The sequence below is a fragment of the Centruroides vittatus genome, unplaced genomic scaffold (genome assembly GCF_030686945.1).
Source record: "Centruroides vittatus isolate TY-2023 unplaced genomic scaffold, ASM3068694v2 contig_808, whole genome shotgun sequence".
In the NCBI taxonomy this organism is placed as follows: Eukaryota; Metazoa; Arthropoda; class Arachnida; order Scorpiones; family Buthidae; genus Centruroides; species Centruroides vittatus.
Window position 1 is genome coordinate 28,475 of NW_027122526.1, and position 23,319 is coordinate 51,793.

The window sequence follows — 23,319 nt, forward strand, 5'->3', positions numbered from 1 at the left end:
GGCACGTGTGCAGTTTAGGGTCTACGGCTGTTTGAAAAGTTTTCTTCCATGAAATTAACCGATTGAAGACTAATTTGACTCGAACATTTCCAAAACACTTATAACTTTTTGGGAATAATCCATATAAGCTATGCTATAAACAAAAAATTGTAGGATTACTTACCGAGTGTGCACCGTTGACGACGCCATTGTTTAAGCTTGTATTCGTCGCGGAGCTGCTCATCGAACGGCGGGCGCGTGTTTCCTGATAAGTTATTTTTTTGCGAAAAATTCGCTGAACTTTGGAGGCATCATTAATATAAATATAATTTTTATGGCCGTTGAATAATAAATGTTTTGTAGTAAGTCCGCTGCTCGTTTAAACTCACAGTTTGTGCAACGTCCGCTATTGGTCCAGATTCGACCAATCCTGTCGTGACATGAGTCGACCATGACGTTTTACCGTGTTATACGAGTCTCTTTTAGCGTGTTATACGAACACGATCGCGATTTTTTTGCATGTTATACAAATCTGTGTTATATGAACCCGTGTTATAGGGGTCTACTGTATAAACAAATATTTTACAAAGTGCAAAATTTTTTAATCGTTAATAAACAGGGTAATAGCCTGACGGTCAATTGATATGCTTACACCTCTGGAGGACCCGGAATCAAGTCCGGAAAGGTCACGAAACTTTAGGAATTCATCGGGGTTGGTCCATCCGAATATGTCGGGCCATTCCTATAAAAGCCCTCTCGGTACCGAAAAGGCGGAAAGGATTTAATGTATATAATATATATATATATATATATACTGTAGTATTATTGTAGATAAAGAGATGTTCAAAACTTTGTAGAAAGGACTTTTAGGCAAATCTTAACCAATTTTGGCTATAAAATGACTCCTAAGACATTCTCCACAAATATTCAACAGATATGTGCTTTGTCATGTGCCTTACATTTTAAAATCTTCTAATCGTCAATTCATATCTTACATCTGTAATTAAAACAAAATTGTTGCGGTTCCTTTTTTAACGCCCGAAATTAGTTAGAAAACGTACGTAATACTCATATTAAGGGATCAGCAGCCGCAATTATCTCCTACAGCTGAATTTTAATATAAAGTTTTTTCCCGAACATCGAAACCGCATACTCAAGACAGTTTATATCAAATTTGGTTGAGATTTGCCTTATAGCTTTTCCTATAGAGAGCTCTCAATGCTACTCTTTTATAATCACTTCGTATTTCTAAAACGAATACTAATTGTAGGAAAAAGTGCAAAGCCTCGATGCTTAAGGGGTGAAGCTGGGAAATTGATATATTTATTCACAATTTATGCGTCGCGGGCCGCAAAATATATGAATGCGGGCTGTATGTGACCCGAGGGCCGCAGGTTGCCCATCCCTGCCCTAGACCATTACTGACGCGCAATTAACTGATTGCCCCTGGAAGTCGGCTTCTTACAGAAACACAGCTTCCCTGTCATCAAATGTCACGGCACGCTACTGCTTTCTGGTTCATTAGTGAATAACCTCAATTACTAGAAATATTTTTTTTTCCGCTGTTGTCGCTAACAACACTAAAAAGACGTCGAATGCATCATTTACTACTGTGGATTTTTCGACCATCAGGCTTTGATCCCGGTCTTCTAGAGCGGTAGGCTGACAGCTTAACCGCTCGGCCATCCGGCCGCCGTTGTTGCGGGCCAGTGTATCAGAATTTGAGTTAAAAATAGAAAAACAAATTACACAGTAATAAAATATTTAGCATCTTTTAAGCAATTAAATATTTTAGAATTTCATATCAATTTACAAAATATAAAAATAATTAAAACAAATATTTTTGATTCCAATAAGCAATAAAGTTTCTTTTAACAAAAAAAAATAAAATAAAAATACACACACTTTATTTATTTCTAAACAAATTATTTTCATACATTCTAGTTTGATAATATAAATTTATACAAATTTAGAAATAAGTATTAACATTTTGCTAATAAATTCACGAATGACGTCACAGTCAGTCTTGTTTACCACTAAACATCATGGCGAACATTAAAGTGCCAGAGTCGCTAAAAGCAGTTCAACCTTATATCAGAGCATCTATGGAACACCGTCAGAGAGATATTGTCGTTTCCTATTGGTGTAAGTATCCTTAACGCTTCAAAGACGTTTTCAAAACAGACAGTGTGACGTAGTACAATTAATGAATCACACACTAAATTCAATTGTATCCAGAACTGTGTGCGAAGTGTAAACCTGGATTTTATATTATTAAATAAATTGATCGTTATTATTTATGTTTTACGATGATAATATCGGCTTATATATTTGATTATATTAAAATACCTTTCAAAAAGTATATAATATATAACTGTGTTAACAGTTAAAGAAAAATGATACGTAACTGTTAACACACTATCACTGATAGAAGATAATGTGCTTAAATTTAGATTTTTTTCAGTTTTTACTAATGATATTGATAATAGCTTATGTACCAGGCGTTGCACCTGTAAAACAGACTTGTTATTGCCAGTTGCTTACAATCTGTAATGCAACAGGGAGCTGTGTTGGCCTTTTTGGCCAAGATTGAGACTGCTTCCTGGTCCCCACCCATCTGTTGTTGGGTCATAACGGGCAAACCCTCGGTTGCAGCCAAAGGGTCGGCGAACAGTTATCATGGCTCATTTTTGGAACTGCGGGCATCATTATGACTCCTCTTTAGGTGGGGGCTCTCATCTTGGTGCTTAGCGGGATATTTACTGATACCATCAAACTTTAAGAAAAAGCACCTGTAAAACAGGACAAACATAAAAGATTATGTGTAGGTAGCCTTGAGAAAAAAATGGACTTTCCGAGTTCACACCAACCCGCTTTTGATGATTGTTGTTGCACTTTTTTTATAGTCGTTGCAAAAGCTAATCTGACCACTTAAACTGAAATGGTGTATCTATGGGAATTAATAGAGAGGTTGCGGCCAGAGTTTTCATCTCTAAAACGTGAACGTTGAGCCTAAAAGTTTGACAATGGCATTTGGAATGTCGGGCATGGCGAGTAGAAGTTCAGCTTAAATGTCTGCATGTTACTGTGTTTTGGGTTAAAATTTGCGATTTATTTTATTAAAATAATGATTATTTAAGCATTTATGAATAACATTGTAAGGAAACAGACTATTTTAATCCAGAAATTATTTAATTATTCAATTTTTTTGCAAGTGATGTGAAGTGTCTGTATATTTGTATTCATAATAGTTTATCATAACACTGTAGAAGTAGGTTTGTTCTTTTATGGCATCTTCTACCATCAACATCATAATTTGTTTGTAAATTCTAGAAATAGTTTAATATGTTTATTTATCTTTGCTGGTAACCTTCATCTCTCTCGAATGTTTCCACCATTTTTTCAACAATACCTCATAAATCGATGCTTGACATAAATGTGTAACGCAACGTGTTTTGCTTGGAATTCAAACATTAAACATGTACTTCTGCTTGCCGTACAAGTTTAAAGTTTGAACTTTGGCCGCAACCTCTCTCAGAGTATTCTTGGAATTAACACCTCTCTCACTGCACTTTCTGTTAATATTTTTGCCCCAATGACATTGAGCATCATTTTTTTTAATGATCATTCTCATCCCATTGCATAACTTTGGTGGATCCAAATTTCACAAAAGCATTATTGGTGCTCCAACCTTTAGTTCTGGGTTATGAGTTGTGGTTCAGCTGGTTTCAAGGAATTTAAAACTCCAACAGGCACTTGGATATGCGAATTCAGTTCAGCAACTCATTTTTTTTTAAATGCCACTGTTGCTCTTTTGTTTATCCATTTATGGTTTATGTATTGGGTGGCAACTAAGTGATTGCGGATTTTAAATAAGAAGGAAAATTCAAAATTTTTGCTTAAAAATATAACTTTATTCAATTAGGTATTGTCCATTTTTGTCGATGACGTTTTGCCATCTTTCAGACAGTGTCATAATTTCATGTTCATAAAACTTCTGATTTTTGCCAGCAAAAAACTGAACTAAATGTGATTTTACATCATCAGCGTCATTAAAAATTTTACCATTTAAGGAGTTCTACATGGAACGAAATAAATGGTAATCTGAAGGCGCAAGGTCAGGGCTATATGGTGGATTGACAACACATCTCAACCTAGTTCCAATAATTTTTGGCGAGTGACCAAAGATGTGTGGGGCTTTGCATTATCATGCTGGAAAACAACACCCTTATGATTTGCCAATTCTGGCTGCTTTTCTTAAACTGCATTGCTCAGTTTGGCGAGTTGTTGAACGTACACATTTGAATTAATCGTTTGGTTTCTTGGTAAAAGTTCAAAGTACAGAATTCCTTTATAATCCCACCAAACTGACAGCATAATCTTTTTTTTGGTGAATCTCGGTTTTTGGTGTTGTCTGAGCTTGTTCATCTTGCATCACCCACGATCTATTCCGATTAACATTGTTATAAACTATCCACTTTTCATCCCCAGTAATCAGTCGTTTCAGAAATGGATCAATTTTGTTGCGTTTCAGAAGTGATTCGCAGATGCTAATGCGTTGTGTTAAATGAATTTCCTTAAGCTGATGAGGGACCCATAAATCCAGTTTCTTAACATAGCCAAGTTGTTTTAATTTTTTTTTGAATACATGTTTGCAATACATTGAGCTTCTCTGCAATCTCCCGCATTGTGCTTAGGGATTGCAATTGCTGGATCTCTCATCCAGCAATCTAGCTGGATCCAGTGCATTCTTCGGCCTGCTGGATCCAGCGCTGCAGATCCGCAAATACTCAATTAACTTTCTAAATAATTGCGCAAAAGTCTACATTGTCGCATTGCTAACTACTAGACTGCTACTAATTACTTACTCACTACTTTACTAACACTAATAATTAAATTACTTATAAATAAACTATACCTTAATCAATCCAGCAAAATTTAATAAAATAATAACGTATTCAATCACTTTTAACGATCGTCCGCAGTTACAAAAAATACAACATTAACTATAGAACATAAAATGTGTTTGGAATAAATATAAAAATAATAGTTCTCAATTACATCCCATTTTTTTTAAACAAGATACATAGATGTACTGCCAGGTCTGATAATTTTCGTATTGTATACCGACGTAATCCCACTGTTTTCAAACTTTTAAGAAACGATAAAAAGAAAGAGGATCGGAATTCAACAATGGGTATATATTTGGTGCCTTTACACAACCAACGTTTCAATTCCAAGCTTGTTTATGTGGGTGCAACGATGCGCAGTTTAAAACAAAGGCTCAAGAGCACAAATATACAATCAGTAAGAACCTTGACAACACTGCGCTGGCATCATACGCAAGACAGAAGGATGTTAACGTCCAATGGGATCAAGCGGCAATTATAAAAACGACGACGAATAGGCAAACGGTCAAACATCTTGAGAGATTGGAAATCTGCAAGGCGCACATGACAACTGGTTGTATAAACCATAGAGATGCGGACTCATTGTCTACCACGTGGAGATCCTTTTACATTAATTAATGTTATTAACGGACAATGCTGGTTTCGTTGGATCTTATATACAGGGTGTTTTTTTTTTTTTTTTTTTTTTTTTTTAACTGACGGTACTCAGACACATCTGTAGAACAATCTAACAGCCGGACTGTCGCCAAATTTGGGAGAGTGACTAAGGACGACATGAGAAAGAAATTCTGCGAAGAAAAAAGTAGTACCCAAATTTGCCGGTACGGGTGGATTGTTCTACAGATGTTTCTGAGTACCGTCAGTTTAAAAAAAACCACCCTGTATATATTTTTTCCGCTATTTATTTTGTTTATTTATCTATATTTTGTCCGTTTGGGCATTTTCCGTTAATTTTTATATTTATTCCGAACGCATTTTATGTTCTATATTTAATGTTTTATTTTTTTGTAACCGAGGAAAATCGTTAAAAACAATTGAAAACGTTATTATTTTATTAAATTTTGCTGGATTGATAAAGGTGTAGTTTATTTAACTTATTCTACTTCCAGTACATAGTTTTATATACTTATAAATAACTACAGACTAAATGTAGATCCTATATATGAAAACTGGTAAGACTGATAGCTACTTAGCCACTGATTATCATTCCTTACATTATTATAATATAATAAATTAATATAAATTAATTAGTAGAATTACCTTTGCTATTATTTAACTTAAAGATTACTGATCTACTACAAGATCATCGTCTATAAGGATATCATCGATTATTACATCGACATCCGACTACATATCTTAAGGTATTTATCCTACACGCGAATATTTGTAAGCTCTCTCTCTCTCTCTCTCTCAAATCTGCGTAGATTAATGTTCGCGGATCGCGTGTCATGTAACTTATCATCGTCTGTAAAGTAATCGTTTGTATCTAATTAGATGTATGCGAAAATAAACGGGTATATTTTTATATATAAATCTCTGGGTGCGTTCTTTCCGTCATCCTCTCCACTCGCTTCATTCCGGGTCTAACCCATACGTAACCGCTCGCGCAATTGATTTTCTGTATCAATCTAAGGATACAGTGGTGTCATCCTGACGTGGTATCAAAGAGATACCGGCCCTATGGTCACATTACATTATAATTATAATCTAACTAAACGTTTAAAGTTAATTATCTCTATCTCAAGTGTTAAACCGAAACAAAGTTAAGTTTACTACCTAAATGTGTAAGAAGTTTTACTGATTTATAGTGACCAGTCTAAATAATAAAAGTTTCTTAAGTATTTTTTAAAAATGTTTTATTTTATTTAAAAAAAAACATAAATTGCAGGATAGATAGATGAGACAGATAACACTTTATTGCATCAAAAATACATCTGCGCTGGATCCAGCTGGGATGATTTCAATCCAGCAAAAATCCAGCTGGATTCAAAACACTGCTGGATTGCAATCCCTAGTTGTGCTATGATGATCTGAATCGATAATGGCCTTGATATGGGTCTCATCAACTTCAACTGGACGGCCAGATCATTGAGCATTTTTAGTGAAAAATCGCCAGAACGAAATTTGGCAAACTAATTTTGACACTGCCTTTCTTTCAAGGCTTCATTCCCATATACGGCACATAACTTCTTGTGTGCTTGTGATGCGTTCTTGCCTTTTCGGAAATAATACAATAAAATATGTCTGAAATGCAAATCTTGTTCTTCCATTTTTAAATTGGGATAAAAACGAAACTAAATAACTAATCGATACAATTTTTTACTAAATTAAAGGTGGAAGTCCAAACAACAAGAAAACAATATAGGTTAGATGCTTTGAACACGATGACAAAGCAAAAAAATGTGCTAAGGCCACCTATTGACAAAATCCGCAATCACTTAGTTGCCAACCCAATAGTTGTAAGATATATTTTCAAAGACATTGTCAGTCAAATCTCTGGGTGATGACAATAGTTTGCAGAAATCCATAGTAAGTGTTATCAAATTAGTATCTGAATCATCAGTGAATTTACCATCACTGACAGTAAGATGCAAAAGTTGTTTAGCAAAAATTCTCTGCTGATCTGTCTCTCAATAGATGGACCTTCATATTTGTTGAAAGGCAACTCTGATTCTGATGCCAATACAGCCAATATGTGCTGCACCCGCTTGACGATATGTCTCACTTGTCCATCTCCCTATATAGCTTAGTGTTGATTCTAGGGTCTAAGTAATGCACATACGAACTTTAGTCCAGGTCACTTTAAGAATAAAGATTTATATGAATTCTTGTTGGTTTGTCCTTGAGATATATATATATATTTAATCACTCATTAGATTATTGTTGCATTGATTGTCTTTATAATTACTGTTCATAATATTTTGTGATTAATTTTGCATATAATCATTTACCAAAAGCAGTTTCTTTTTAATTCTATCTAATATCTTTATGAAAGAGAAATATTTTGTAGGATAAATAAAAAGGAGTTATTTGATATAGAAGGATATCAATATAAAACAGAACTTATCTGTAATATAAAATAAATATGTTCTGTTCAAGAAAATAAAGAAGTGATGAAGTCTTAATGTGAAAGAATTTTGTTGTTATATCAAAACATTTTTTGTGTTTGTGATAAAGATAATTATATATCAATAATTAACACAAAATTTTCTAGAGAGAAAAAAATATTAAAAATGTTCAGATTGAATTCAGGCTTTCTAGAAACTACATCTTTCATAGAACAAAATGCTTTTGAAATGGTCAACTGCATCAAAAAATTGTTGGATAAAAAGTAATAAATTATCATTAAACTCTTCTAACTGATTTTCCGTTAATAGTGTCGTTTTGTTATTTTGTACATGTGTATTTAAATATATATATATATATATATATATATTTAAGTCTAACTATATTATTTCTATTGTAATATTTATAACTATTAACCTTAATTTTTAAATCCAGCAATCTTTAATTAAAGATTGCTGGATTTAAAAATTAAGGTTAATAGTTGTATGTTTTGCAAATGATTTATCCAGCATTTGTGTATAATTGTAATTGTGATAATTATCTCATTGAAATAATCATAGCTTCTGTAATTCAAAATTTCATTATTTAAAAAATTTTTCTGTCCTTCAGCTTAAAGTTAACATCAGTCTACTATATAACATTTGGAGCTTATTATAATTTTCAAAAAAGTAAAATTTCGGGGATGTAGCTACATAGGGTGGCAAGGGACAGTATTTCCCATACTAACTCTCTTCTACCTACTCTGCCTTCTCTTCTAGTTCCTACTAATGATAATTGTCTGGTACAAGTCTGTTACAAGAGTTCACTGATGATTTATTATTTCGTACCCAACAATTTTTTGATATAGTTGATCATTTCAAAAGCATTTTGTTTTTGAATGATGTGGTTTCTAAAAAGCTCCTTTAAAGCTAAAGCTCTTAAGGAGCTTTCTAGAAACTACAATAAAGGATATTTGTTTTTGCCTGAATCTACTTAGTCTTCATTGCTTGTTTCTTGCATTTGGTTCCTTACTTCTGCATTGATTTTGTGTTTAGTTAAATGTTCATAGATAGATATGTTGTTGTCAATGTTGACAAAATCTTCAAATGATATTTCATCACTCAATTCTATAACGAGATTTCCCAGTCTTTGATGTTGCTGAAGGATTCTGATGGAAATTCAGATTTATCTAAAGCATGAACAAGTTGTTGAATGGAATCTCCTTTTGTAAAACAATTTGCAATGATGCTTTGTGGGACATCATTCCAAGTTTATTGATTACTAGCATTGTATCTAGCAGGTTCATTTCAACTTTATGTGATCTATCTTTAATAACATGGAACATCTTTCACATGATAAGCTTTCTGTATCATAATTTAAAGTTTTGAATGATTCCTTGATTTATAGACTGCAATTTAGAAGTTGTATTTGGTGATAAAAATTGAACTATTATAGCTTTCAGAGTAAGAAACATTGAATGTGAACTGCAACTGTTGATAAAAAGAATAATTTTTCTGTTTTCAGCAATTAGATGGGTGTCTTTCTCATCTAGTTAGAAAAAAGCTCTGATTTCATCCATAGTTTTTGTTGCTTACATACTTCAGTAACATTGTTCATCTTTGCACTATGGAAACATCAAGGTGTTAACAATTTTCCAATTAATAACAATTGCTGTTTTTCTATTACCTATAATGTTTTCCAGAAGAAGTATATGTTCTGTACTTTTATATTTGTGACGTACAATGGAACCTCGTTTAATGAGCATCTCTCATAAGGAGTAATTCGGATAACAAGCAAAACAAATTGTAAAAACATGACTCGCTTAACTAGTGACAAGAAGAGGGGAAGTCCCAGGTTGTGTGCATGTTACCATCAGTCTGTGTTTAGCACTCGTTCCACTAGCATCTTAGTGTTGCTTGTGATTCATTTTTCCAAACTTGTGTTCAGACATATTATGCATAAACATCAACAACCATAGCCTGTTATATAATAAACACTACTTTTCTAGGATACTAGTACAATAAAATATTAATTACATTGTTTTAATTGCCATCATTATTGTCAGTTGGAATGAAGGTAATGACAGCAATAACTGTGGATAAAATTATAATTAAGGAAAAGAACGTAGAAAGGAAAAAACGATTTTATTAAAGAAATGAGTAAAAGACAGTTGGAATATTGAAAAATCATGCAAGTATTGAAAAAGTGTTTGTACCTTGTTTAGCCTGTATGAAAGAAAGCCCACTAAGGAGGAAAATATTTAATTTCTGAAATGCATCTGGGTAAAATAAAGTTATTGATGGCCTGTATTTTTAGAGTTTGTGGATGTGACAACTCCTTGAACAGTATTCGAATCAATTACATATTGAAATCAGCTATAACATACCAACAACTGCCATAAATCATCGAGCTATAATTCGGAATAAAATAATTATAAATCACAAATGAATTTATGGCAGTTGTTGGAGTGTTGTTGCTTTGTATCGGGTTAGTAGGGTTGTTTATGAAATCAGCTATATTTTTAAGTTTTATTTTTTTAGCTGATTATCAGTACATAGGGTATAGCTGTTGAAATGTAAATAAAATATAACATCTTAGCTTTGTTTTAAGCTAAGTAAAATTACCAAAATAGTTTAAATATGAGATTCATTGGTAATTATTGTATAATTTAATTTTATATGAATAGAAATTTATATTGTTTAATATAAATATTAATGAATATTTATTGGTTTGTATTCAATATTAATGTTGATTTCTGCTTTATAAATATCATATGAATTTTATATTTCAGGTTATTTTTATGCTTGTCAGTCAGCATTGAAAATTGATAAAACTTCAGAGGAGAGTGTTGCATTCTTAACAGCAGCTTTGGATTGGTTGGAAAAGGTAATTAATTTTTTAAATGAAGGATGATAATTAATCAATCCTGACTTTGAATAGTTTCTGCTGTCTTTATTAGAATGGAAAATTGTTGATTTTGAATAAAACATTTTTCACAGTTTGATTTTATTTCAAAGAGAAATGATATAAGAATATTCGTGACATTATTTTTCTTATTTCAGAGACATTTTTAGAGAATTCCAGTCTTATAATTCTCTACTATCTTTAAAATTTTTGCAATTCAAATTTTATTTGATATTTAATTTTTATAAATTAATATTGCAAAATTTATTGACAAATTTAGTTAATTTTTTTTATATTAATCACAAACTATTTTAAGTGCCGAGTTTATGTTTAAAGAAAAAATTATATTTTTAACAAAAATACTTACTTATATTGAAATAATAAACATAATTTATTTATTTTTTTAAATAAAAATAAATGTCAATCCATAATATTTAAAAAATGGTTTATTTATTTTATTGAAATAATATAAAAATAAAATTTATTATATATATTATACTTATGTGTTTTTTAGGTAAAAAAAGAGAAGTCTGATAATGAAGCTATACTTAACGAAGTTGTTGCCCAAGCACACATGGAAAATTATGCACTAAAGCTTTTTTTATGGGCAGATAATGAAGATAGATCTGCAAGATTTAATAAGTAAATTATTATGAATTTAATTCAGTAAATAAAAAACAAGAGAAATTTTTAGAATTCATATTTTATTATTATGTTGGGTTAAATGAGATATACTCGGTTAACACTGGTGGCTGTGTACTATGCCGAACCAAAGTCAAGGCATAGTAAACCAAAACAGAAATTAAAGAAGTGTATCAGTGTGTGTGTCTGTATTCAGGAATTTTCTCCTGTATGCTGTCATGTTTGTTTCGAGTTTTGTGATTGTGTAGTAAGTACGGATGATAAACTCGTTCATTTCTACTGTCCATTTCATCCGTTGGCGTGGTTTTCCAGCCTTTGTGGTCTGTGGATGCATTGCCACAGAAACACCAAGGCTAGGTTGGTTCCTCACATCTGTTGAGGGCATTGCAGTAGCCATGCTTGGGCCGGTGCTGCTTTTGCCACCAGTAACCAAGAGAGACTGTGGCCTATTTTTCGAACGTGAGCCTCTGCCTAACCCACGAACACGGACCTTGTTAACCCGGGTGATGTCCGAGCCGGTATCACACTTTGATCTAGTTATTACCATAATAAATATCATTCTTAGCTTCATTTCTCCCCAAAAACCTTACTGGCATGGGTGTCCCTACCAGGAGCTTGTGCTCCAGCCTGCATTGTCCTATGGATCAGTAAAATTACTGGGCTCTCCCACCACGACCAGGTGGTGACCATGAGAGAGTTATTATTATTATTATTATTATTGTGTTGGGTTAAGTGAGAGATACTCGGTTAACACCGGTGGCTGTGTACTATGCCAGACCAAAGTCAAGGCATAGTAACCAAAACAGAAATTAAAGAAGTGTATCAGTGTGTGTGTCTGTATTCAGGAATTTTCTCACAATATGACATGTATTCAATATAGTGGCCTTCTGTAGTGTGATGTATATGTTTCTATTCAATTGTAATGTGCCCAGGCTTTTGTGTAGTGTGTGTGGTATGACACCTGTAGAGGAGAGAACAACAGGTACAATAAGCACCCTATCCATCCTCCACAGATGCCTTATTTCCTGGGCGAGTTCTGTGTACTTGCTAATTTTTTCAGCACATGCGTTTTGTATATTGTGAGTGTTTGGAATGGATATGTCTATAATGTATGTGATTTTATTGTGTTTGTCAATGAGTGTGATGTCTGGTCTGTTGTGGTAAATTGTTTTATCTGTGATTATGGCTCTGTCGTAGTACATTTTGTGCGTGTTGTTTTCCAATACTGTCTGTGGAATGTATTTGTAGTATGGTTCGTGGATGTCTACTAATTTGTGTTTCTTTACAAGCTCTTGGTGTATTATATTTGCTACTTGATTATGTCTGTGTAGATAATCTGTCTGTGCCAAGAGCTTGCAACCAGAAGTGATGTGTTGTATAGTTTCTGGCATGACATGACATTTTCTGCATGTGTCATTTGTGAGTGTTGTATCTTTGAGTATGTGTTTTCTGTAGTTTTTAGTATTTATGACCTGATCCTGTATGGCGATCATGAATCCTTCCGTCTCCCCAAAGAGGCATCCCCGTGCTAACCAGCTGTTTGACGCAGTTTTGTCAACAAAATCCTGGGCCAGATCATAAGGATGCCTGCCATGGAGTGCCTTTCGAGCCCACGATTGCTTAATGGTGTCTGTGCTTTTTATATGTTGCGTTGTGTCCATATGATGTGAGTGTAAGTTTAATGGTGTGTTATTTGAGTCTGCTAGAGTTACTGCTTTATGTAATTGTGATGTTTCTTGTTTTTTGTAGAAAAACTTTCGCAGTGATTGTATTTGTTTATAGTGAAGGTTAACTATGTCAATCAGGCCACGTTCGCCATCTTTACGTGGAAGGGTTAATCTTTCTGTGGCGGATTTAGGATGATGATGTTTATGCTTAGTAAGTGTTGTTCTTGTTTTCCTTTGGAGTTGCTCAAGATCTGTGTGAGTCCAATGTATAACTCCAAAAGAATATGTGAGTACTGGAATGACATATGTGTTTATTGCTTTGACTGTATGTTTTGCATTTAACTGTGTTCTGAGAATAGCATTTAACCTACTTTGGTATTCTTTAATTAATCTTTGCTTTATTTGTGTATGTTCTGTTAGTTTGGCCTGTTGGAATCCTAAATACTTGTAGAACTTGCCCTCTTCCATGGATTCAATAACGTCTCCATTTCCAAGCACAAAATCTTCTTTCTTCAGGATTCCTTTTTCTATGTGAAGTGTTTTGCATTTATCTAGGCCAAATTCCATTTGTATGTCCTTGGTGTATGAATGTGTGATTTGTAGGAGTTGATGAAGTTGTTTTTGTGTGGATGCATAAAGTTTTATGTCATCCATGTACATGAGATGTGACAGTGTAAACTGTGTTGTTTTTTCATGTCTGATATTGTAACCATATTGCGTGTTGTTTAACATGTTGGATAATGGGTTCAGGGCTAAGCAGAACTAGAGAGGACTCAAGGAATCTCCTTGAAAAATTCCTCGCCTAATAAAAATTTGCTTTGTTTGTATGGAAGTGTTACTAACTTTGAGATGTAGTGTTGTTCTCCAGTGCTGCATAGCGTTTTGAAAGAATGCAATGAGTGATGGATGTATTTTGTACATGTGTAGAATATGTAGCAGCCAACTGTGTGGAACGCTGTCGAATGCTTTTCTGTAGTCTATATATGCCATGTGTATGTTTCTGTGTTGTTTGTGTGCTTGCCGTAGAATGACTGAATCTATGAGTAACTGTTCTTTGCATCCCCTGTGATTTCTACGGCAACCTTTTTGTTCTTCTGTTAGAATGTCGTGTTCTTCAATATGTTTGTATATTTTGTTTGCGATACAGGATGTCAATAATTTGTAGTGTGTTGGAAGACATGTAATTGGTCTGTATTGTGTGGGGTCTGTGGTATTGTTGTTTTTAGGTTTCATGTAGGTGACGCCCTGAGTAAGAAAATTTGGCATGTCTTGTGGATTGATGATGGTGTGTGTTAGATGTTTAGCTAGTTCCTGGTGCAGTGATGTAAACTTTTTGTACCAGAAATTGTGAATGTTGTCTACACCAGGTGTCTTCCAGTTGTGTGCTCTGTTAACAGTGTATTGGAAATCATGTATGTTTATTTCAGCACAGGGCATAGTTGGTATGTTGTGTAAGTTTCTGTTCTCCTCCTCGATCCAGCCTGCATCAGCATTGTGCGTGACAGCACTGGACCAAAGAGAAGACCAATATGTTGTGAGTTCTTCTTCTGTTGGTGTGCCACTGTGCTGTGTATCAGTGTTTGCTTTGTTATTAATTTGTCTGTAAAAGAGTTTTTCATTGTTTGTAAATAATTTATTTTGTTGTTTTCGTAGTGTACATGTTTTGTATCGTTTGAGTCTACGTGCTTTGGCAGCAAGTTTTTGTTTTAGTGTATCAATGTATTCTGTAATGTGTGTGTTGTGATGTTCATGTTTTGTGTGTGTTTTTATTTTCTTGAAAATGTTTTTGAGCTGTTTCCTTAATTTGGGTGTTATGTTGCTTTTAGCGTATTGTGTCAGCCTGCCTAATTGCTGTCTAATGTCATTTATTTGTATTTCTATTCTTCTCTGCCAGGCAGGCTTGTGATAGAATTTTGTTTTCTGTGTGTTTGTCTGTGATTGTACTTTCAGTCCATGGTGTGTCACTACTGTGACTGCCCCAGCATAAACTAATGTATGAATGTCTGCGAGTGTAGAAATTGAATGAATGTAGTGTGGTAGTAAGTGAGTGTTTACGTAATTTAGTGTTTTTCCTACTTCTTTTGACGTGTTGATTTTTGGTATTCGTGGTCGTTGTGTGGGATCTGTGCCTGTATATTTAGTGAGTGTTTCCTGAAATATAAGTGAGAGTGTATTAACTAAATCCATGTCTATGTTATCAGTGATGGATGAGGAAGTGTCTGTAGTATCATTAGTGGTAATTGTTGTATGTGTGTTATTATTAATGCTTGTTGCTGGATTATCCTGACAGGTTACATGATCTTCATTAATGTTAGATGTTTCTGTCTGTTGATGTATTTGATCAGCAACCTGTTGTTTGATAAGTTCAAGTGTTGTTTGTGGAATAAGGTTGTTGTGTATAATTGTTCTTTTTTGATCAACAACCCTTTGTTCGGTGACAGTGAGATGACGATACTGTTGTGTGAATCTATGGTGTAGTTGTTGTCTGTATGCTGTCATGTTTGTTTCGAGTTTTGTGATTGTGTAGTAAGTACGGATGATAAACTCGTTCATTTCTACTGTCCATTTCATCCGTTGGCGTGGTTTTCCAGCCTTTGTGGTCTGTGGATGCATTGCCACAGAAACACCAAGGCTGGGTTGGTTCCTCACATCTGTTGAGGGCATTGCAGTAGCCATGCTTGGGCCGGTGCTGCTTTCGCCACCGGAAACCAAGGGAGACTGTGGCCTATTTTTCGAACGTGAGCCTCTGCCTAACCCACGAACGCGGACCTTGTTAACCCGGGCGACGTCCGAGTCGGTATCACACTTTGATCTAGTTATTACCATAATAAATATCACCACAGAATGTGGGTGTGGTCACTCTTAGCTTCATTTCTCCCCATAGACCTTACTGGCATGGGTGTCCCTACCAGGAGCTTGTGCTCCAGCCTGCATTGCCCTATGGATCAGTAAAATTACTGGGCTCTCCCACCACGACCAGGTAGTGACCACAGGAGAGTTATTATTATTATTATGTTGGGTTAAGTGAGATATACTCGGTTAACACCGGTGGCTGTGTACCATGCCGGACCAAAGTCAAGGCATAGTAACCAAAACAGAAATTAAAGAAGTGTATCAGTGTGTGTGTCTGTATTCAGGAATTTTCTCACAATATGACATGTATTCAATATAGTGGCCTTCTGTAGTGTGATGTATGTGTTTCTATTCAATTGTAATGTCCCCAGGCTTTTGTGTAGTGTGTGTGGTATGACACCTGTAGAGGAGAGAACAACAGGTACAATAAGCACCCTATCCATCCTCCACAGATGCCTTATTTCCTGGGCGAGTTCTGTGTACTTGCTAATTTTTTCAGTGCATGTGTTTTGTATATTGTGAGTGTTTGGAATGGATATGTCTATAATGTATGTGATTTTATTGTGTTTGTCAATGAGTGTGATGTCTGGTCTGTTGTGGTAAATTGTTTTATCTGTGATTATGGCTCTGTCGTAGTACATTTTGTGCATGTTGTTTTCCAATACTGTCTGTGGAATGTATTTGTAGTATGGTTCGTGAATGTCTACTAATTTGTGTTTCTTTGCAAGCTCTTGGTGTATTATATTTGCTACTTGATTATGTCTTATTATTATTATTATTATACTGTGAATGTCATGCTCAGCCAATACTGGTGCCAAGTGCTATGCCAGACTAAAGTCAAGGCAAGTGTAACATTGAGCTGTGTTATTGATACGTGTTTCAACATCTAGAAACTTCCTAACAATGTGACACATGTTTAATATTGAAACTTTCTGTAGTTCCATGTATGTTTTTATTAAGGTTTAATGTTTTTAGACTTGTTATCCTTTCTTCTACTAGTGTTATACCACATACACGTGGTATAACACTAGTAGAAGAGAGGATAACAAGTACAATAAATACATCCTCTACATCTGTCTTATTTTTTGAGTGAATGGAGTGTTCTGTACTTGATTTTTTTCAGTTTGAGCAATTTTTATGTTATGAATGTTTGGAACACAGATGTCTATTATATAAGTGATCTTACTGTATTTATCAATGAGAGTGATGTCAGGTCTATTGTGATCAATTGTTTTATCTGTGATTATGGTTTTGTCCTAGTATAGTTTGTGTATGTGTTATTTTCTAAAACTGCCTGTGGAGTTTTAGAAAATGACCTAGTAGTACCTGTGTAGTACCTGGTAGAGTTGATACCTGGGTGTTTAATAATTTGTTTTTTTGTGCAACTCTTGGTGTATTATATTTGCTATTTGATTATGTCTATGTTAATAGTCTGTATATATATAAACTTCCCAAGAACTCTATGTATTAATAATCATCCAACCATCAGCCAAATTATTTGGGCAGAATTATGCTACAAATATTAATTAGAAATTACATGATTAGAAAATTAGAGGTAAACTTTAGGCACCATCTCTTAATGAAAGTAGTAACTATAATTTAATTTTAGAATAGTCTGGAAGAAAAGAAGAATCAGTCCAGAGCAGGAGTCAAACCCACAACCTTTGCTTACCATTGGTGCACTGACCAATTACACCACCAAGACCTCTGAGCAATTTTTCCCTTCCAGACACATTTAAACTATAGATATAATCATCCAACAGTTACCCATGATGCCAACTGGGGATATATTCAATGTCCATTGGCCTACTCCAACATGACACTCAGCCATAGATGATTATATCTACCTGGACATACTGGACTCCAAGGAAATGAAACTGCACACAAACTTGCAAAACAAGACAACAGAAACCAAGCAGGAACTTTCAGACCATACTATAAAGACCTATACAGCTGTATCAACAAATACATATACAACAAATGACAAGAGGACTGGAACAAACAACTAAACAATAAACTACACACTATCAAATCAGAGTTAATAAAATGGACACTAGCCACCAGAAAAACTGGAAAGAAGAAATAGTACTTGCACCCATCTGAAAACTGAACACACAAGATTAACACATAACTATCTATAACAAAGGATACTCAACTGATATGCTCAGCTTGCCAAACCCCATATACTATTTGACATACTAACATGCCCTCAGTACAGAACAGCGAGTACTATGACAACATATATTTTTAGATGACCAAGCTATACTAGATGATAATGGACAAATTCAACCTACAATGACATATCTGAAGGCAATAAACTTATATACAGAACTCTAGAACATACAAAGGTCATTCTAATAGTAAAGAATGTTTGTTTCTCTAGATATTTTTATTTAAGATAATGAAACAAAACTTATTTTACAACACATATGATACCTTAGTTATTTTTCTACATAGTCGCCATACAAATTTAAACATTTGTCATAGCTTATCACCAGCTTTTCTATGCCTTGTACACACTCAGTTACTGCCAAGTTTTTGAATTAATCATTAACGGCTTCTTTTCAGTTCGTTGTCACTTCCCTAGTGATTCCCGGCCAAAATATCCTTTAATTTTGGGAAAAGATGGTAATCATTCAGAGCCAAGTCCAGGCTATAAGGAAGAAGTTTAAAAACTTCCCACTTAAACTGCTGAAGTAAGTTCTTTTTCAACACAGCAGCATGCAGAACTGTGCGGCTCATCAGATCAAAATGTTCTTTTTTTTTAGAATGATCCTCATACATATTAAAACCTAAAAAACCTGGCAACAAAACTGGCTAGACCTGGCACTCTTTGGCCTATCTAGGCCCTTGTGCCACAAACTCAACTCCAACCAACCCTTAAGTTCAAAAAGAGCTACAGTTCTGTAGAATATTCTCCAAAGATGGGATTGCAGTGAATGTGTATAACTAGTAGAAGACTGCTAGAACAAAATATCTTCACATGACTTCAACATAAACATGGTACCTAATGGAGAAGCTATTGCTTCATAATGAAAGTTTGTACTTGTAATGTAAGATCAGCATATAACATGCCCCTTCATATAAAGTATATCCCCTTCAAATTATCTTTTTCAATACAAAAAATTTGAAGGATATATGCACAAAAATAGAAGTGAATGTTCTATTAAAAATTTTTAATGGATGACATCTTTTTAATTGCAATTATTTGTGATATACTTAACAAAAATTTTAAAATTTAGTGAAAGATTATGTTAATTTATTTATTAGTGTTGAATGTGACACATTACAATTCAGAATTTTTATATTATTCAGTATTTTAAAGCTCACCATAAAATATATAAGTTTTTGACAACATACTGAATATTTAAGATGTTGATATTTTATATTTTTACGGTAATATTTTATGTTTATATATTATTTAATATGTAATTTTAGGATTTTAACATTATTTAGATAAGATTTAATATTTATGTAAATTTAATTAGTATTTAATCAATTTGTTTTAGAAATGTTGTGAAAGCATTCTATACTGCTGGGCTTTTGTTTGACGTTCTTGCAGTATTTGGTGAATTGACTGATGAGGTGAGTAAAATGATATTTTTGATGATCCAGATAACAATATTTTTGTGCTGTTTTATATAATTATACATTACATTAAAATTGGAAAATAAATTAAATGCAATTATATTAAATGAATAGAGAGGGAATTTTTTCCAGTATATCATTTCAGTCAGTACCCAATATATTATTTTTCTTATGTTTTGCAAGTTAAAATATCATATTTTGGTACAGTTTATACAATTAATTTTTAATGTTTGGTATTCAAAACAGCAATTAAAGTATTTTTTTAAATATTTTTTGATTTGCTTAACCCTTTTACCACAATACAGTTGGTTGTACTTTACCCTTCAAAACAACAGTCCAAACTGTAGTCACTCAAGCTCACTCTACATATTTTATTTCTGCTAAAAAATAAATTAAAATTATTTCTGGTAAGTAATTTCAGTTATAATTGTCAGTATTATAAATGAAATGCTCAATGAATTATATGATATGGATTAAAAATGCATAATTTTTGAATTAGAAATTATTGAAATTCTATCAAATCAAGACTTTTTATAAATTACAATGACATTTTGAATAACCTTAATACTGCCTTTTCAGTTGATAAAGCTGAATTATTAGTACTTCTTTTTGCCAAAATGGAAATCAAGTTAAGAATTAAAATTTTGAATTCTGAATTATTGAATTTAAAATAAATAAATTTTATCAGAATAGAAAGCAAAGATTAGTCTCATTCCTCTATGGTTATACACCAGGAATGGCCTTTTTGAGACCGCGTGCCATATTGTAAGCATACTTAGCTTTAAAGATGTTAATGCGTGCCAATGTCTTAGACTTCAAATAATGATATTTAAAGAAATTAAACGAATATGCTTTAATTTGAATAAACGTAAAAAATCTGATTGAAAAAAAAGATGATCAGGTGATAAACAGAAAGAATGATTGAAAAAGACAGAAATCATATGATACATTACATGACAGATGATTTCTCTTACGTGCCACAGGTTTGCCATCCCTGTCATACACATGATCATGGAAAGAGATTAAAAACATGGACATAAAACTGAGTTTACCAATTTTCAAACAACTGACTGGTATCATCCTGATGTAAAATGGCAGGCTCATACAACTACAGTATATTGAGGGATGCCAAATTAAACATGAAAAATACATTGAGAAAAAAGAATTTCAGATAATTGTAACACTCATTAATGTTTTGTTTATTAAGCAGGTATAAATTGCACCCAGGCAGCACATACTTGCAATTATTTATTGATTCTCTGAATGTAAAACTTTGGCAATTTATTAATATATATTTGTTCTTTTAGATCTTCTCAATGCCTAGATGTGATGAAACACTTTTTTTCCACACATACTTTTTCAAAAGTTTTTTTAAATATCAGGGGTCTTTATACCACTTATACCACAAATATTTTTGTACCACTTAATATTTGTTGTATTTAATTATTATTCTAAGAGAATAAGTTAATAACTTTTTTAACTAGAACACATAGATGTAATATTTTCAGTTGGCCAACCTGATAGCTACAAATTTAAACACACATCTTTCAAATACATTTAATTGATTGTTGATTACTGACTGCTATAATTATAATGAGTTTCTGTGCAAAAATGGATTCTTAAAAAATGAGAAAAGTAACATTATTTTTGTTATGTATTTTAGAGCTAGATAACAATCAGATAGTGCAAAGATCACTTAGATAAAAATATTTGTATAATGTCAAATTAACTTAGTTTTCTTCATGTCTTGTCACTTGTCCTTGATAACATAAATACATTCAAAACATATTAGGTTATTCTAACTTATTACAGTAGTGTGTTTTAGGCATCAGTTGTTTCATTCAACAAGGGAAGATCAATAAATAAGTTTTACTGATCTGGTATATCTACATTTAGTGATTCATAAAAATGCAACTATATTTCCAAGTAGCAGTATTTGTCATCTAAATGGGTTGTTTGTCATGTCTTGGTCATGCACAGCAGACATCTTTTGGAAGTTTTAGCCATTTCAAGTCTACTGTCTACTGTATTGTTGGCAGGAAGAGATGGTGGGAATTCAAGTGTTAGAGAACTGGACTAGTGAGGAGGTGTAGGCAGTAATTTGGTACAAATGGGCTAGAGGTCAATCCAGAAGTGAAATTCACAGAAGGTTGAAGCTGTAATGTCTGAACAGACTGTGCAGAAAATGGTGTTGAGTTCTCCACTGGGCAAACAAATTTGTGCAATGAATATCAAACCAGCCATCTGTCTTCTGAGAAAGAAAATGCTGAATGTGTGAATTCTTTGATTCAAGAAAATAAAAGGATCAAAGTGCATGAACTGGCTGAATAGTTTGAAATATCCTTTGGCAGTCCTAACATTATCATTTAGAAAACACTAGGGTACTGAAAAGCTTTTCCACTGCTGTAAGATGGCTGCCTTGCCAATTCACAGCTTGAATCATTATGATTGATGGAAATGGAATTATGTTTGGAATACCTCGTTCATTATCAGATGGATGGAAATGCCTTTCTGGACTCTGAATCAAAAGTTGCATCCATGGAGTGGAGGTGCACAAATTCTTCTCTGAAGAAAGTTTTTAAAATGACAGTTTCTTCAAGAAAGGTCTTCTTAACTGTTCTCTGGGATGCCAAGGGCAAGGAAATGTCATCTTGACTGTTTTCTTGAACATGGATCAACTGTCAATGTGCTCATTATTAAGCAACCCTCCACAAGCTGAAATCAGCCATCAAGTGAAAACATCCAGGTCTCTGAGTGAGGTGTCATTTTGTTGGTCGATAACACAAGCCCACACACTGCCATGGCCATATGAGAATGTCTTCAGCAACTGGGTTGGGATGATTTCAACTTCTGCCTTACAGTGCGGACCTGGTGTCAAATGATTTTCACTTGTTCCATACACTGTAGAAGAAATTGCAAGGAAATTACTTTCAGAACAATGTTGAAGTTGTGAGCAAGGTAAGGCACATGTTGCATGCTCTGGATACAATCTTTTTCACAAGGGGATTTGAGGTACTGGTATACCAGTGGAACAAATGAACAAATGTTTGGTTAGAGATGGTGGTGGATATGTTTAAAAATAGAATTGGGACTATCATTATTGCTATGTATCAGGTTTGTTGGGGACTATCATTCTGTGTATCTCATATTCTTGTAAATAAATTCTTGTTATTGTACCAAACTGCTGAAACTAACTTATTGATCTCCCCACATATAATGGAATAACTATTATACATGATTTTAATATTCTGTCATGTTTTTTCTCTCTACCTTTTGTTGTATTGTAAACTTTTCAATATGAATTTTTGTATTTTTTAATTATGTAAATTTTTTTATCATTAATGGCAATAAAACTATCAATAATTAAATGATTTGCTGAAATTGTGGGAGCAAGCAAAACATATATTAAAATAGGACTCATTGCCATGCAAAACAGCTAATCAAACTCCAGGATAATTGGCTATTTTAGATATCAAAAAATTAATAAATTTTGAAAAATATATATAATGGTATTGATTTTGGTTGATTTATTAATGAATAATTTTAGTTATGTTATTGGTAGATAATAATATATTGCAATCTCTGAAAATTCTGAGTGTATTATTTATGGAAAGTTAATCATGTTATTGACTAAATCTTTATGTTTAAAAGTAAAACTTTGTGCAAAAGCTATATCATAGCTGATGAAGATTGAGATGCAATTATTGCTTAGTGAAATTGTATATAAAACA

The 23,319-nt window shown here is 33.4% G+C and overlaps 1 protein-coding gene across 1 annotated transcript in view; it reads left to right on the forward strand.

The window, feature by feature from the left end:
- Positions 1–1,992: 1,992 nt before the first annotated feature.
- Positions 1,993–23,319, forward strand: part of Vta1 (vesicle trafficking 1) — a 29,079-nt gene continuing 7,752 nt past the window's right edge. The window contains exons 1-4 of the mRNA XM_067278533.1: positions 1,993–2,124; positions 10,726–10,820; positions 11,353–11,480; positions 19,510–19,585. Of these exons, the coding sequence (XP_067134634.1) occupies positions 2,025–2,124; positions 10,726–10,820; positions 11,353–11,480; positions 19,510–19,585 (399 nt within the window). The 5' untranslated portion in view covers positions 1,993–2,024. The remainder of the gene's footprint in view (positions 2,125–10,725; positions 10,821–11,352; positions 11,481–19,509; positions 19,586–23,319) is intronic.